Source organism: Python bivittatus, unplaced genomic scaffold, assembly GCF_059951505.1.
Source record: "Python bivittatus isolate LINGU-HERP-01145 unplaced genomic scaffold, Pbiv_v1 ctg000020_np1212, whole genome shotgun sequence".
Classification (NCBI taxonomy): Eukaryota; Metazoa; Chordata; class Lepidosauria; order Squamata; family Pythonidae; genus Python; species Python bivittatus.
In genome coordinates this window covers 90342263-90357331 of record NW_028277030.1, presented here as the reverse complement: position 1 = coordinate 90357331, position 15069 = coordinate 90342263, and the positions used below count along the sequence as shown (strand labels likewise).

The window sequence follows — 15069 nt, the reverse complement described above, 5'->3', positions numbered from 1 at the left end:
CAAAGAAGGCTGGTGTTTTCCCTTCACCACATACACACATTCATGGTAGTCATTCTATTTTGGAGGTGCTCTCTTGATACTGAAGAATACCATGGGCCATCTTAACATCGCCTGTCAAATAAGAAATATTATCAGTATTATAACTGAAGCAGTTAAAAAATAAAGCAGAGAATTAAACTTGACTGAGATTGATTTCTATGGGTTCACTATGGGCTCACCCGATAATCAGAACAGGTACTGTAGAAAATATTAATTTGAATGTGATAAAAAGAGATAGTGGCAATGTAGTACTTAAAAGAGTGCTGATGGTCTCTCTATATGGAGTATGGAGAAGATTTCAATTGACAGATTTCTCATTCATTTTCCCTTCAGACTCTGAACTTAGAAAAATATCTTTAATAAGTGAAAACGACTTAGGCCTCATAGGTTTCCCACCTTTTGTTAGCATAGGCAATGAATATTTGTTAGCTACCAGAGTTCCTATTGTGAGATGGACAGCCATATAAAGTGACTAAATAAACAAAAATAGTAGCAGTAGTAAAGTGTGGAGTAGGCCAACATAGCCTCTACCTATTTATATTCTGAAATCCTCTTCCTCTGGTGGTTTCAACACACAGCTTTTAATGTCAGCAATTGATCTTAATACTTGTGCTTTACACCTGATGCCAGTACCACCAGTACAAGAGAGGAACAAAGACAGAAGAAATGTCCTTACGTGATGCAGTCAGCTTACTGCTCTCTGATGTTAATCTATACAAATGTTTTGGGCACTCCAGAAAACAAAGTATTAGCTGTAATTGCTCCCTATTTCTTTTGTTCCTAGAGCAAGACCCTAAAATGATAAGAGCTATTGTGTATGCTTTGTGAACCTTTGAGAGAGATGACCTGAATCCACTCAGAAGCCAGTGCCCAAATCCAAAAGGAAGAGAGAATATCCATCTGAGGTTGGGACACTGATATGCTTGATCTAAACAAGCCACAAGAAAGACAAGACATGCAGGTTGTGAATTACTGACAAAAGTAAAACTTTGGGGGAGAAAGTGTAGAGTAATTATTTAAAAATACATGAAAAAGAATAGTAAATTCAGAAGGCACACCCAACTTGAACAAGAAGGAAGTTAAATCAATGGTAATCAGAAGAAAGTAAGGTATATAACTGGAAATTCTGCAGGCATGCAGTGTGAGGAAGTATTTAAGGTTGCCAAAATCAGCTCAGCTGTAGAACATATGGATGGTGCCTGTGCAGATACTAGAAACTATATTTGTAATATACAGAGACCACAAAGAAGAGCTAGAGAAATCCCTCAGCCAAATTGTACATTTTACAAAGTGCAAAGTCTGCAGTTCTTGACTTTTTTAAGTCTCTTGTATGGGGCTTACATTTCTTCCATCCTGAATTCCTCTTGAGGCAAAAATCAAAATCCACTCCTACAGGAATTTGTAGCAGAATCTTTTATATCCTTATCCAGCAAATAATGAGGAGGAGTCTGGAAGCATCTTTTCTGACTAACACATTTTATTTAAAAGCGTAAGTGTTCGTGAGCTGTAACTAACTTCATCAGATGCATAGAATGGCTAGATTGATGCAGGATTTAAAATGGAAGGTGGGTAGGGGCAGGGAGGGAAAGACAGATTGGTTATTCAGATGCAGGTTACATGTGAGAGAGATTACAAGTACCTTATCAATTAAGAATTGTAAGAATTGTAATGAGTTGAAAACCCACTGTGTTAGTTGAGAGTTAGTTTCTGAGATTGCCTGGAACCTTTTGATGTATGTAACTTCAACAATCTCTCATGCAATGGTGCTACTAAATTCTCATTTTTTCAAAACAGTCACTTGGTGGTCTGCCATGGAGTGTCCTGGACGCTTTCGATTTTTTTCCACCATAGACTAACACTGATCCTCTTTAACAATATCCAGCAACTGTATTATGCTTTCTAAGTAGCCAGTTAATAGGTATGAGCAAGCCAACTCTTAATCATTATATATTTCTATATCTCATAAATCACTTCCTTTCTTAATTGCATTGTAAAACAGTGCATAAAAATACATTATAATTATGCATAACATTATTATTAGACATATAATATGTATAAAGATACCATAGAGAATATTTTATTACCCTAACCCTAAAGATACTATAGAGAATTATTTTATTATTATAAGTTCCTACCATTTAGAGAAAGAATAACCTATGTGCCAAACTACATATGGTTATTTTTTAAAAAAGAAAAAAGAATCAAAGACAGCTCAGAACAAATCTGAAAACAAGTATGCAGCTGGGGAAAGTAAAAAAGTTCACTTGTGAAGATTTTCTAAAAGTGCACGCTCATGAATCTTCCACAAGGACTTTTCTACAGAGCCTTAAACTTTTGGTCCCTCAGATGTATGGCAATAAACTATGCTGTATTTAGAAGATACTTCAAGAGCCACTATGACGCAGGAGTGGATACCCACTAAAGCTATGTTGCCATGGTTTTGCAGAAGGTCATGTAATTATTGTTCATTATTTTTATAGCAAGAAATAAATTCAGAGGTCTTGAGAGGTGCACTTAACCAATGAAAATAGTTTCATACCAGTTTCATGTTACAATTAATTCCTATCAAAACAAAATGATTAGTTCTTTTAACCTGCATTGTTAATCCAGTCAATTTGGATTTACAAGTACCCTCTAGGGTACAGAATGTCCTACTGTACTCACTAATTGAAGAGCCTAAGGAAGATGGCCTTGATGGAAATATGCAAGAACCATTACCTAGGCAAAAGAGGCTGAAAGATTTTTTAAGTCCATAGGAACAAGATAATTTTCAGAAATGGCTTAGGCAGACACCGTCCTGATTCACTGGAGGATAAAAGGGGGAGGAAGTGTTCTTCATGGCCAGTAACTTCCCCTTCCTGTTTCATTTTAATATTATGTATTACATGTGTTTGTGTGTGTGTGATTGTGAATTAGGATATTAGGATTCTCATTTTTCCCCTTCGGCATAATTTATCAATTTATTGAGGTATTCAGGAACATGAAAATGCAATTCCATAATCAACATACCCAATTAGTTGCTATTTATAGATTATCTCTCTTGACTTTGTCTTTCCCTCTTTAGAATTGTCCTAGCATTGGGCTACTGAAGACCTTAAAGTATATTATTTCAATTTGTGGAACTATATTCTACACATTCACTATGTGCTATGTGAAGAAGAAGTGGGCATAAATCTCCCCCCCCTTTTTTTTCCTGAGCTAAAGAACTTTCTTCACAAGGGAGTTGTTCCAATTCTTTAATCATTTGTATTGCCTTTTTTTGCACTGGCTCTGATGGGTTTCTAAGGGCACAGCACATTCTACTCTTCAGGAAACTATATGGTCATGTTATGGTCATATTACTTGCCCAATGAAAATGCTTTGCCTTAAACAATTTTGGAGATTATGACAACTCACAATAGAGACAGTAGCTGTTAAATACACAATTGAGGATTACTATGTAAAGGTAATCTGAAATTAATCTGTTTTAATGTGATATTAATGTATTTTAATTGTAAATTTAGTGTTCCTTTGAAATGTTTAAACAATTTTAAAAGTATATGCACTTAATCTCAGAAACTATTTAACCACAGATCCTGTTTTAGGGTAATGAGAAAGAATATTTCGCTGGGCAGAGATACGAACATTTAATCCATCTAATCCAGAGGCAGAGAATTTTCTTCAACTAGGAGGCTGTACATTGTTTTTAGAAAAAAAATATTTTTAAACTATATTTTGAGGGCCACAGAAGGATAAGTCTGATAACACAATTAAGTCACTGAATGGGTAGAGAGAAACATTTTCAACACTTTCTTTTTAGATTGAGAAAGGGCATGGGATATTTTAAGGGTGGAAATTTTGCCTCACAGAGGCATAGCATATCCATTTCTACCCTTATTTTGGAGGGAAAATAGCCAAATATCACAAGTCATTTTGCTGCTGAATTTTCTCAATGTAATCTGGAGATACTTGGAAGATCAGAAGATTGGATTCATGGGTTTTCTGGATATAATCTGTTTTATCATTCAACACTTGTTTTTTCTGAAATGTAGGCTAAATTAGGGATACATAATTCCTCATTTTTTCAACCTTAATTTTGTTTCATTCCAGTGAATTATAATGCACATAATGCTATATATTCATCTTCATGCACATTTCTCCTAGCATATTCTATATGTGATTTTATTAATTTACCTTTTTTAAAATAGCAATTTTATATTTTCATTAACATACACATTTTCAGACTGCATCACAAAAGTGGCAAAAATGTAAATATATAACTATATTTCAATTCACATTTATATTTTGAGAATTGAGTATTAGGTAAAGCTGCATCCTTAGACAAAATGTGGCTTGAATGATTCAGGTCTTCAATGTAATGGTAACCAGCATTCTCATAAGATATATATTTCTCCTCTAGACAATTTTTTTCCAGCACAAAATATAGTGACACATGATAATTATTTTTCCTTCTTAGTTCAGCTAACAGAGCAGCTACTAGATTATTCTGTAACTTTCTCACACACTAATCCCTGAGGCAAGCCCTAGGTACTATGGGTAACAAGAAAATGAGAAGATTTTAAAATGTTATTTCTACTTTCAATGCTTCAATAAATGAAGATAACAAATGGACTAGTTCTATAAGCCCTGGGCTAACTCAAACATTAATTCACTTCAGACTAGCCCTTTTCCATGAAGTACTCAGATGATCAAGCTACTGTATACTGATAAGAAATGTTTTTGTAAAATTTAAGATTTATCCTCTTGTTGCCAATTTTTTTCTCATAAAAAAGCCTCTCAGAATCAGAAATTCCTTCACTGCTTATAATTTTAAATGTTTCATTTGCAGTTGGGAAAAAGGCCATATGAATTTTCTTATCTTAACAGTGTATTATCTATTCTTACTCAAACTTCCTAACATCTTCGGTCAAGTTCGCTACTGAACATCTTTTTTAATATAACACATAATACAACAATATAACCCAGGAATAGAATTTACATCTTAGAAATGTAAAGCACATGCTCAGTGATAACAATTCCTCATTAGTCTTCCCATCTGTTCTGTGATATCCAGCTCAGACTTGAATGAGGAAGGTGAAGCCAAGAGCACAGGGGAAAAAGTTTTGTAATGCTCTGGAGGTCAATGCCCAAATGTAAAACTGGAATCAGAACCATACCCATCTATATTCATGGAATTAAGCAAGTGCTATCATGTGGAGACTTAATGGGCTGAGTACCATTGAAGTATAAGCAGATCAGCACCAGCTGGCCAAAAACAGGTACCTAGCATGCCAAGAAGTTTGTTGACTTGGAAACACCATTTGCAACCATCCACTATGTCACTTCACATTGAAAATCTAGGCCTTCCTCAGACCATTCAAATTTCCTGATTTTTGCCTGCTCTCTCACCTGATTCCTTCAAATCTAGTAAGGAATCACTAGTCACGATTCTTGGATTGGATTTGACTTATTCTGTTTGATTACCTCACTGTGATGGCTGATTTTTGGGCTGACAAATTAGACTATTTATTTATCCCTTCTTCGACAGAATTGCCTCATCTTAATATGCAACAGAACTATAAGAAATGTTCATACCTAACAATGCAGTCTCTTAAAACTGCAACTTACATAGTTTACTATGATTACTTACTTACTGGCTTTTTTCTTGTTTTTTTATTTTATCTACCACAGATGGGTTGGGAAGACTCAGTTCTCACCCAACCTGGTTCCAATACCCATTTCACATACACCTGTGTACCCTCAGAGTAAAAAACAAAACCAACCCCCCAAAATAGAGTTCCTACCCAAGCCTCATTCTTCAAAACCACACTAGACACTTGCTCTTATAGCCAGTGAGAAGCAAGAATTAGCCCTGTGTTAACCATCTCTTTCAGATTCACACAACATGAGCTGGTCTAGTTAAGATAAGTTACTTGGGGCCTGGGTGTGATCTGGAAATGACCTGGTTTCTGGCTTTAAACCACCCACTTCAGTATGCCGTATCAATTTAGCCAAGTGAAGCATATAAAATATTTAACATTTTTAATATTCATATGTGACAGATGAAGACCCATAATTTGGACATTTTTTCTCAAGTAGTATATTCAACCAATTTTATATACAGCTTTATAGAAAAATTTTGCTCACATTTTTCTGGCTCTGAAACCACTATGGTTTCTAGGATGCCATATACCACAATCATTCGTAGGACTAAGCTATCCAGATTTCTTTCTACATTGGACATGTTATGATAGCCTTCCCTAACCACAATGTACTATATCCTACTACTGTACTTACTAAAACTAAGCAAACAAAAACACCAAAAGCACAAAGGTGTCAGGTACAAGAGTAAAAAGTGCTACATTGGAGGAAACTTCTTAAGATTCCAGAGAAAAACCCCTTACCACCAGTTTCGGAGATACCATATTTCAAGAAAATACATTCTTCGTCTATTTTAATTTTTTTTTTTTTTACTGAATTAAAGCAGACCTTAGGCAAATGGGCAATCCCACAAAATACCAGAAAGGATGTCATATAAAATAAGACCTATCCTCATGCATTCCAAAGTGCAGGATGGAACAATGGATTTAAGTTACCAGAAGGCACATTCAGACTGTTAGAAAAAACCCTTCCTAACAGTAAGAGCAGTTTAATAGTGCCATCAATTACCCAGCAAGATGATGGCTCCTTTCATCTCTCAGAGACCCTTTCATTTGGATTTCTGTATGGAGTCGGGCGCTGGATACAATGGCCTAAACAGTCCTTCTATCAAATATGATTTGATGAAAATGAAATGTCCAGTTACGTTCCACAGTATTCGTTGGATTTTACAGCCAGGTAAGCATATGCAAGTTTCTCATCTTCAGACTCTGACAGGACTTACAGAACAGCCTGACAACTAGCAAACCTAGCAAGCCATGCGGCTATATCATTAAGACTTTCCTCCAAAATATTTTTTTCACAGTGGAACTAGACTAAATGTTAACATTCGAAAACCAGTTACCTAAACCTTGAAGTCACATGCAGAACAGTTAATTAATATTAAACAACTTTAGATTTGCTGCTACTTGATTACCATAAAGCTATATGCATATGTATAAGGGCAGTGCACACTTTGAAATTTGGAGTAAGTGATTGAGACCTCATCACTGTTCATTAAAGCACATGTCTTTTTTTCAATCTTTTGCACAGAAGTTTATGAAAAGATAAACATGCTTTAATTAATGGCAGACAGGTAGTAGTGCTCACATGAAGACCAAAGCAGTTCTTCCAAATCAGTTTCAAACCATACACAGCCCTTATTTTGTACTACAAAATCCTTTGCTTTGAAGGCATATTACAGAATTGTATTCATGTTAATATTAATAAAACGTTAATAGATCACTCAGAAACACTGCACCAAAACACCTATGTGTACATGGGTGTATAAGTATGTCTATTTAAGTGGCTTCTCTTAATGGCCTTTGTTTTTGCTTGTATGTCTAACAAATATTTACCTTCTCTGCTCTTCTCCATGTTCTCCTGAAGGAACCGTCAGGCATTCATCCATATGACCATGTAATAACCTCAGTACATCACCTCCTATTAGATAACCTATAATTCAGAGCAAATGAAATGTTGTACATTTTAAGATTAATTCTATCTCAGTATAATCTTTTACCAAACTTCTAAATATTCTGTAAGGGGCTTGATATTAGTTCAGAATTTTCCCCTTGATCTGAAGTTTTATATTTAATTTTAGAAAGACTATATTAGGACAAATGGAAATGAAAGGTTCAGAAAGGCATGTATTGCCATCTAATGAGACAATTTCGTGCATTGTGAGTTCTTCCTCATTAAATGTTATGCAAACCCCATTACTTATAAAGCTTAGTCTCTACAGGCATGCTATACAATATAGGACTTCTGTAAATGCTATCTGAAGTCTGTCTGGGGCAGGGTTTCTCAACCTTATCAACTTTAAGATGTGTGGACTTCAACTCCCAGAATTCCCCAGCCAGCTTCTGGGAGTTGAAGTCCACACATCTTAAAGTTGCTGAGGTTGAAAAACCCTGGTCTGGAACAATATATATAATTCACATGACAAAACAGTTTTATATGAATTAATTATCTTTTAATCTTCCTTTACATACTCAGATTATTTCTATTATTTATAAAATGTGATGCAAAACAGGTTGATTTATTACATAGAAATTTTTTCATTATGAATAAATCCTGAACAAGATAGACTTCATATTTTGTTCACATACTCTACTGTAATTAATTTCAAATGACTACAGATACAATCATTACTGAGACTAATAATGCCTACAGAAGAAAACTATACTGTTCAACAAAATTAAATTGATTATCTAAGGACCTTTTCTGCATAATAGGATACAGAAAATAAGTGTTTTTGAAGGAAATAATTTGAAGGCTTGAATCATATTTCTAAAGGAACTGATTAAGCCCCTATGGTAGATTCAAACATTTAATCTTTCAAATATTCATGAAAAATTGCCAACCAAGCAGTGCAAAAGAAACTTAACTTTTTTACATACTAAAAGTTTCAATATGGCTTCATTAATAGCACAGAAACAAGAGCCACTTTGGTGTAATGGCTAAGGCATCAAGCTAGAAACTGGGAGAGTGGGAGTTCTAATCCTGCCTTAGGCATGAAGCCAGCTGGGTGACCTTGGGCCAGTCCCTCTCCCTCAGCCCTAGGAAAGGAAGTAATGGCTTCTGAAAAACCTTGCCAAGAAAACTAGTCCAGGCAGTCGCCAGGTGTCAACATACTCAAAGGCACCCAAAAAAAAAAAAAAGCACAGGAAAGTTGTAAAGAATTTCCTGCAGCAAAACTTAAAAATTAGCTTTCTTCCCATAAGGCTAAATATTATACTGATGTCAACATATGCTAAATGTATAAAAGTTCTTGTTTTCAATTAATACCTATTATCTGTTTGACAGCATGACACTTTGGCATCATTCAATTTTTTTCATGGTGAAAGCATTACATGTAATCACAATAATTGTTCAGCAGGAAAACATGAATCGTTGGTCCCCATGTATTTTATATATGAGAGAAAGCAAAGCCAAGTCAGCTTTAATGTAACTTCTCCCAAGACTGTTTTCATGGTATGCAAAAGAACAGGTATTCTACTAGATTATAAAAGATTTGGTAGTAGGTGGCTAAGAGGACTCTAAAAAAACCAGAAGCTAATACAGCTATTTGCCAAACACCCACTTGCCTTCTCTTTCCTATTTAGTCATATTACGAATTCAGCTCCAAGTGTTCCTGAGTAAAGCTAATTTTATAACAGGCAGCACTACCACCTGCCTTACTTTCGTCCCTAAATGGATTAATACAAGAATCTGGAAAATACATATTTTGTATTGCAACTGTTTGCAGGGGATTATTGATATTGTTGTTGTTCACATCACTGAAACAACAAACTTAAAGCACAATGGCCATTAGTATCTTAACAGTAGTACCTTCAGCTACTTCACTTCCTGAACTGATGGGGGCAACACTCCAAAGGGTTTGCTGGAAAGCTGCATCCACCCGCAAGCTGCCATTGCCGTAAGATAAATGCTGCAACCATTGGATAAAGAAAAAGTCTGTTATTAGAACAACACAAAAATACATAATGATCACCCCACATTTGCATTTGTTATGTACTTTAGTAGTGTTTGCAAGAATTAAATTAGCTAGATATCCAGATGCTTACCACTGTGGTGTATGAACTGTCCATTGAAGCCCTATCTACTGTTCAGGTTTCTCATCTCCCAAATAACAGTTTTAAATGTCACAGTCACTGACTCAGTAGCTTTACACCAGAAGAGAACTAGCAGTAAAATAGCAGTACAGCAGGCAAAATGAATGAGTCAGAATTGATTCAAAACAAGTTAATTATTCTGCAAGCACCCTCTAAATTCCCTTGTCCACTTCAAAAGTACTTAACAGTCATTTCCTGAAATTCAGAATGGAGAAATCAACATCAGTGTAGAATAGCAACCGTAACAAAAATGGTGGGGTGCTGCTAATCCACGATATGGTTTGTTTGGTTTGGGCTGAACATATATAATCCCAGCCACCAAGGCTTTGTTTAAACAAAGTATGCCTTGTCACAAGGTTGGAACCAAGCCATTTATATCACTTAAAAATTAAAATAGTTACACGGTGAAGTATACTGTATTTTCTACTATTTTAGAATATTCAACTAATTTCCAACTTTATTAGTATCATATCTAGATGCAGAGGGTCTTAACAAGCGTAATAACTTTATAAACTAAAACGCAATGAGTATTACTAAGAAAATGTTGCTTCATTTGCCATTTCTAAATAATTGGCTTAGTAAAATTGCTGAAAACTTTATTTCAGTTAAGAGTTACATTTCAAATAATCTTTGAAACTTCAAAATTAAGCTTTGTTGTCAAATCTATGACTGAATAGTTTCTTTCAGATATTGTATTTTTCTATTCTAGTTAATTTGTTCATCTTCAGATTTTCCTCGTTAAATGCATACCACAAGGAACTAGCAGTAAAAGAGCATTCTCTTTTTCTAGCTAGAGTTCCTAGGGATAGGAAAAAGTTTATTACTACTGTTTTGCATCATAATCAGAGGAAAAATATGGAAGAATACAGATGGTGTTTAATTACTGATTTACATAGCCAAGGGGCTGAAGCATCTTATTCAAATAAATAATAGCATCTTTTACTACATATTATTACAATTATAATTATATCCATTTTATACACTTCTTATGTCCAAGAAATCTTAATGCAGTTTACAATTAGAAAGTCCTTAAAATATAATAAATAATATAAAATTCCGAGCTAAAATATTCAATGTAAAAAAAAAATAGAGGGGAGAAAAATGAAAAATAAAAATGGGGATAAGCCTCGTAAAATGTTAGGTCTGTAGCAGGAACTTTAAAAACATCCCTGGAGTTTGCTTACTTTATTTAGAAAATGTTCAAATGGTTTTCATCCCTTTAATCAATTAATATTTTAAATGTATCTAATTGTATTATTAATTGTGGTTTTAAATGCTGTGTTTTAACTCTGTTTTTAATTGCCTTATTAGCTGCTTTTTAAAAGAAAAGCAGAAAAAACATTTTAAATAATAAATGATAATAAATGGTGGGTGCCTCCTCAATCTAAGTGAGGACAACTTTCACCACTTAAGAGACAGCTGTGTTCTATGTCTGCAGCTTATAGAAAAGTCATAGGGGCTCTTTTGGTCTTAATGATCTTTTTGGTCAGAGGTAGCCAGTCTATGGCCCAATGAACTACATACAATCCCATCACTCCATTCATAATTGCTAATACAAGACTGTACCATAGCAAAATAGCTAATTTTCAATGGAGCAATAAAAAAAGAGATGGGAGCATGGACTATTTGCAAAATGCAGATGGGGTGAAGCTTACATGGGGATTTGAAGATTAGATTATAAATGTAATGGGATATGTTTAGACAAAGAATTATTCCTATTTAATGTATTAAAAACTAGCACTTATGATAGCCTTATTATTTCTAAGACCAGAAATAGATTGGAAGTTATCTATTTTTCATATGTTTTTTTCTTTTACTTTACCTCACTTTTTCTTTTCCTTTTCTTTATATTTTGTATTTCAAATTTTCCTTCTCATTTCTAAGTTTTAAATATGTATCTTTAAAATCTCAATAAAATATTATAAAAAAGAGAGAGAGAGATGGGAGCTAGAAGCACGTGGAGCCAAAGGGCTCCCATTTCCACCCTTAAATGAGGTGGGCCCATGTCCCCCAAATGGCCCAAATTATGGTGCTGAAATTCATCATCGTATCACTAGAAGGCAGTTCTGAAGTCTCTAACTGCTTTCGCAAGTAAGTTGCGCCCCCCAAAGGTTGCCTGCTACTGGGCTATGTCTAGACTAGAGAAGGCAAGTTGCAAGGTATCCTAGTTCCAGCTACTTAAGGATTTGTAAGCAAAAATAAATATCTTGAATCTGGTTTTATAGCACCAATTGCTTTACCACTAGTGTAATATGTACATAACCCATCCCCTCATTCTGACTAACATATTCTGAATCAGCTATCACTTCCAGACCAAAAACAAGGTAATTCCAAATAAAGCATATTACAATGATCCAGATGTGATGGATCTGGGTGGATTACAATTGCCAGGCTAACCCTGTCCAAGAAAAGACATAACTTAGAAACAAATCAAAACTGGTAATAGTGCTCCTAGGCATTGAGGTCACTTGAGCCTCTAATTAAATGATGAATTAAGAACACTGCAAAGTACATATAGTGGTACCTCGGGTCACGAACGCTTCTGTTCACGACCAATTCGGGACACAAACAGCACCGTTTGCAAAATTTTGCTTCCGTTTGCGAACTCCGCATCAGGTGACGAACAGGATCCATGGCCATTTTCCCTGCTGTGACACGTGGTCGTGGCTTCCTGTAGGGAGGGGGACTCTCCCTCCAAGCAATAACCGCCTCCCGCCTTCCTGTCCTCCATGCCTCAAGCAAGGTTAGCGTTCTCTCTCTTCGTACTGTACTTTGTGTCATATTTTTGTGGTTTAAAAAAAAAAATACATATGGTTCAGAACGTATTAACCGTATTTACATTGAACCTTATGGGAAAATTTGATTTGGGTCGCGACCAATTCGGATCGCAACCAGAGTCGGGGAACGAATTAAGTTCGTGACCCGAGGTACCACTGTAGCTCTTCTTTTGGAGAGAGTGCAACCCCATCTAGAACAAGCAGATCTCAAATTCCTATGCCTACGATGCTTTATCTTTCTAGTCCTCAACTTCAGTTTATTGGCATTCATTCAATCCCACACTACATCCAGGCTCCAGTCCAAAGAAATACAGCTGAATGTCATCAGCAAATTGATGACATTTTTCTCCAAAACTCCTGAAGATTGCCCGCATCATTTTCATATAGCAGTGGAGACAAAACAGTACCTTATGGCACTTCATGGTATAGCTGTTAAAGTGCGTCCATCCTCATGTGGGCAATAGCATCCAATGCTACTGCTCTCATAAGAGTGGAATCACTGTAACAGCGTAGCCCCAACTTCAACTCACAGAGATGACCCTGCAAAGAATCACAGTCAATAGTATCAAAACCTCAAAAAATCAAGAATGTGTCCACTAAGATAATCTCTGGTAGGATAAATACAGGTAGTCCTCAAGTTACAACCATTCGTTCAGTGACCATTCAAAGTTTCTGGTGGTGCTGAATGAATGGTATTTATGCCCAGTCCCTGAAGTTATGGCCATTGCAGCACCCCTGCAGTCATGTGATTAAAATTTGGGCACTTGGCAGCCCACCTGCACTTACGACCGCAGGGGCGCTTCAACTCCCTCCACCCGCCTATCTCCACCCCCCATCTCTGCCCTTTGGATTTCCCTGCATAGCGGCACTCCTCAGCAGCAGTGCTAGGGCTGAAGTAGAAGCCTGAGGCCTTCAGCAGTCTCAGCTGGCCATCATTGCCCCTGGGCCTCTACCTCAGCCCCAACTTTCCAAAGGCCTTCTGAAGAATCGCAAGAATGGGGTGCACTATTTGGAGAACAGTGTGAGTGGCCTCAGGAAGAAGGCCTGGCATGGCCAGCAGCTGCCTCACAAAGGGCCAGGCCAGGTGCACCTCATCAGCAGTAGGAGAAAGACAGCTAAGGTCAGCTGGGCATGGAAGGGCCTGCAAAGCGCAGGGCAGCAGGAACTTTGTGCTGTGGCGCTGGGTGGCTGGCGGCAGCCCAGGTCTTGAGGCAGCACTCCTTGCTAGCAGCAGTGCTGGGGCTGAAGTTGAGGTCCAGGGGTGCTGGCAGCCAGTTGAGACTGCTGAAGGCCCTAAGCCTCTACTTCAGCCCCAGTGCCGCTGGCACTGCCACTGCTGCTGAGGAGTGCCACTGTGCAGGGCGGCTAAAAGGGCAGGGGGGCAGATAAGCAGGTTGGGGGGAATTCAAGAGGAGGCAGAAGAGGCAGTTCCTTACCTTATCAAGGCTCGGGGTTGGGAGAGACCAAGCCGGGAATGGTTTGGATTTGGGGTGGGTCCTCACCTAACGACTGGTGGGATTCGGTTAACAATGGCAACAGGGAATGCTGGGATTGCCATTGCTAAGCAATGCAGTCATGTGATGTTTTGCCTAACGACCGCATTGCTTGGCGACAGAAATTCCCATCCTAATTACTGTCGGAACTCGAGGACTACCTGTAGCACCTTCCCAAGCACCCTGTACCCAAAAGGGATATTTGTATCTGGCCCACAGTAAATATATAAACAATTCAGATACAGGAAGAACCTTTTCAAGAATGGACACAGAAGTGACTCATTTATTTTTTTAATTAAATTTATATTTGTTATTAACCTAGATTTCTGTATTCCAAGAAATCTATCTACAAAAATTCTCATATTCCTATATCTATTTTTAATAATACTGTTTTTATTGCCTAAGCAATTATTCCATTTTGAAAAGAAATGACATATCTATTCTCACAGAAGAAGTCTATCAGATAGTCTTGATTTCACACCTTATAGCATCAGGTGATGACTTACAGGTGCAAATAAGACATCACACCTTCTACCCAGGAAGAACTTTAATATCACTCAAAATCTATTTAAAACACAATACTTCTCAAAATAAATATACTAGGAGTCACCAAGCATATCTGAAAGGCTTTAAATGGAAGTATATGAATACAGCTATGCAATTTTCAAGCAAAATCAAGCTCCCACTGAAAACATTTATTTATTTATTCAATGTGGATGCCACCTGACTTCAACCAACTATGGGCAGCTATTCAAGTTCATTTTTAAGGATGGGGAAAACATTAATTTGTCATAGATACAGGTAGTCCTCAGTTAATGACCACTTGTTCAGCAACTGTTCGAAGTTGCGACAGCACTGAATGAGTGGTACTTATGACCAGTCCTTGAAGTTCTGACTATTCCAGCACCCCGAGATCACGGGACCATGATCCAGGGGCTTGGCAACTGGCTTACACTTACAAGAGTTGCAGTGTCCCACAGTCACATGATCACCATTTGCATCTTTCTCTACCAGCTTCCCACAAGC

The 15069-nt window shown here is 36.9% G+C and overlaps 1 protein-coding gene across 3 annotated transcripts in view; it reads right to left on the bottom strand.

The window, feature by feature from the left end:
• RYR2 (ryanodine receptor 2) overlaps positions 1-15069 on the bottom strand; it is a 332798-nt gene that overhangs the window by 201793 nt on the left and 115936 nt on the right. For all 3 annotated transcript variants that reach the window (XR_015796687.1, XM_088143916.1, XM_088143914.1), the window contains 2 exons: positions 9490-9589; positions 7515-7611 (listed from right to left, as the gene is read on the bottom strand). Coding sequence is in view for 2 of the 3 variants with exons in the window: in XM_088143916.1 (XP_088000042.1) it covers positions 7515-7611; positions 9490-9589 (197 nt within the window). In the remaining variant the exon portion in view is untranslated. The remainder of the gene's footprint in view (positions 1-7514; positions 7612-9489; positions 9590-15069) is intronic.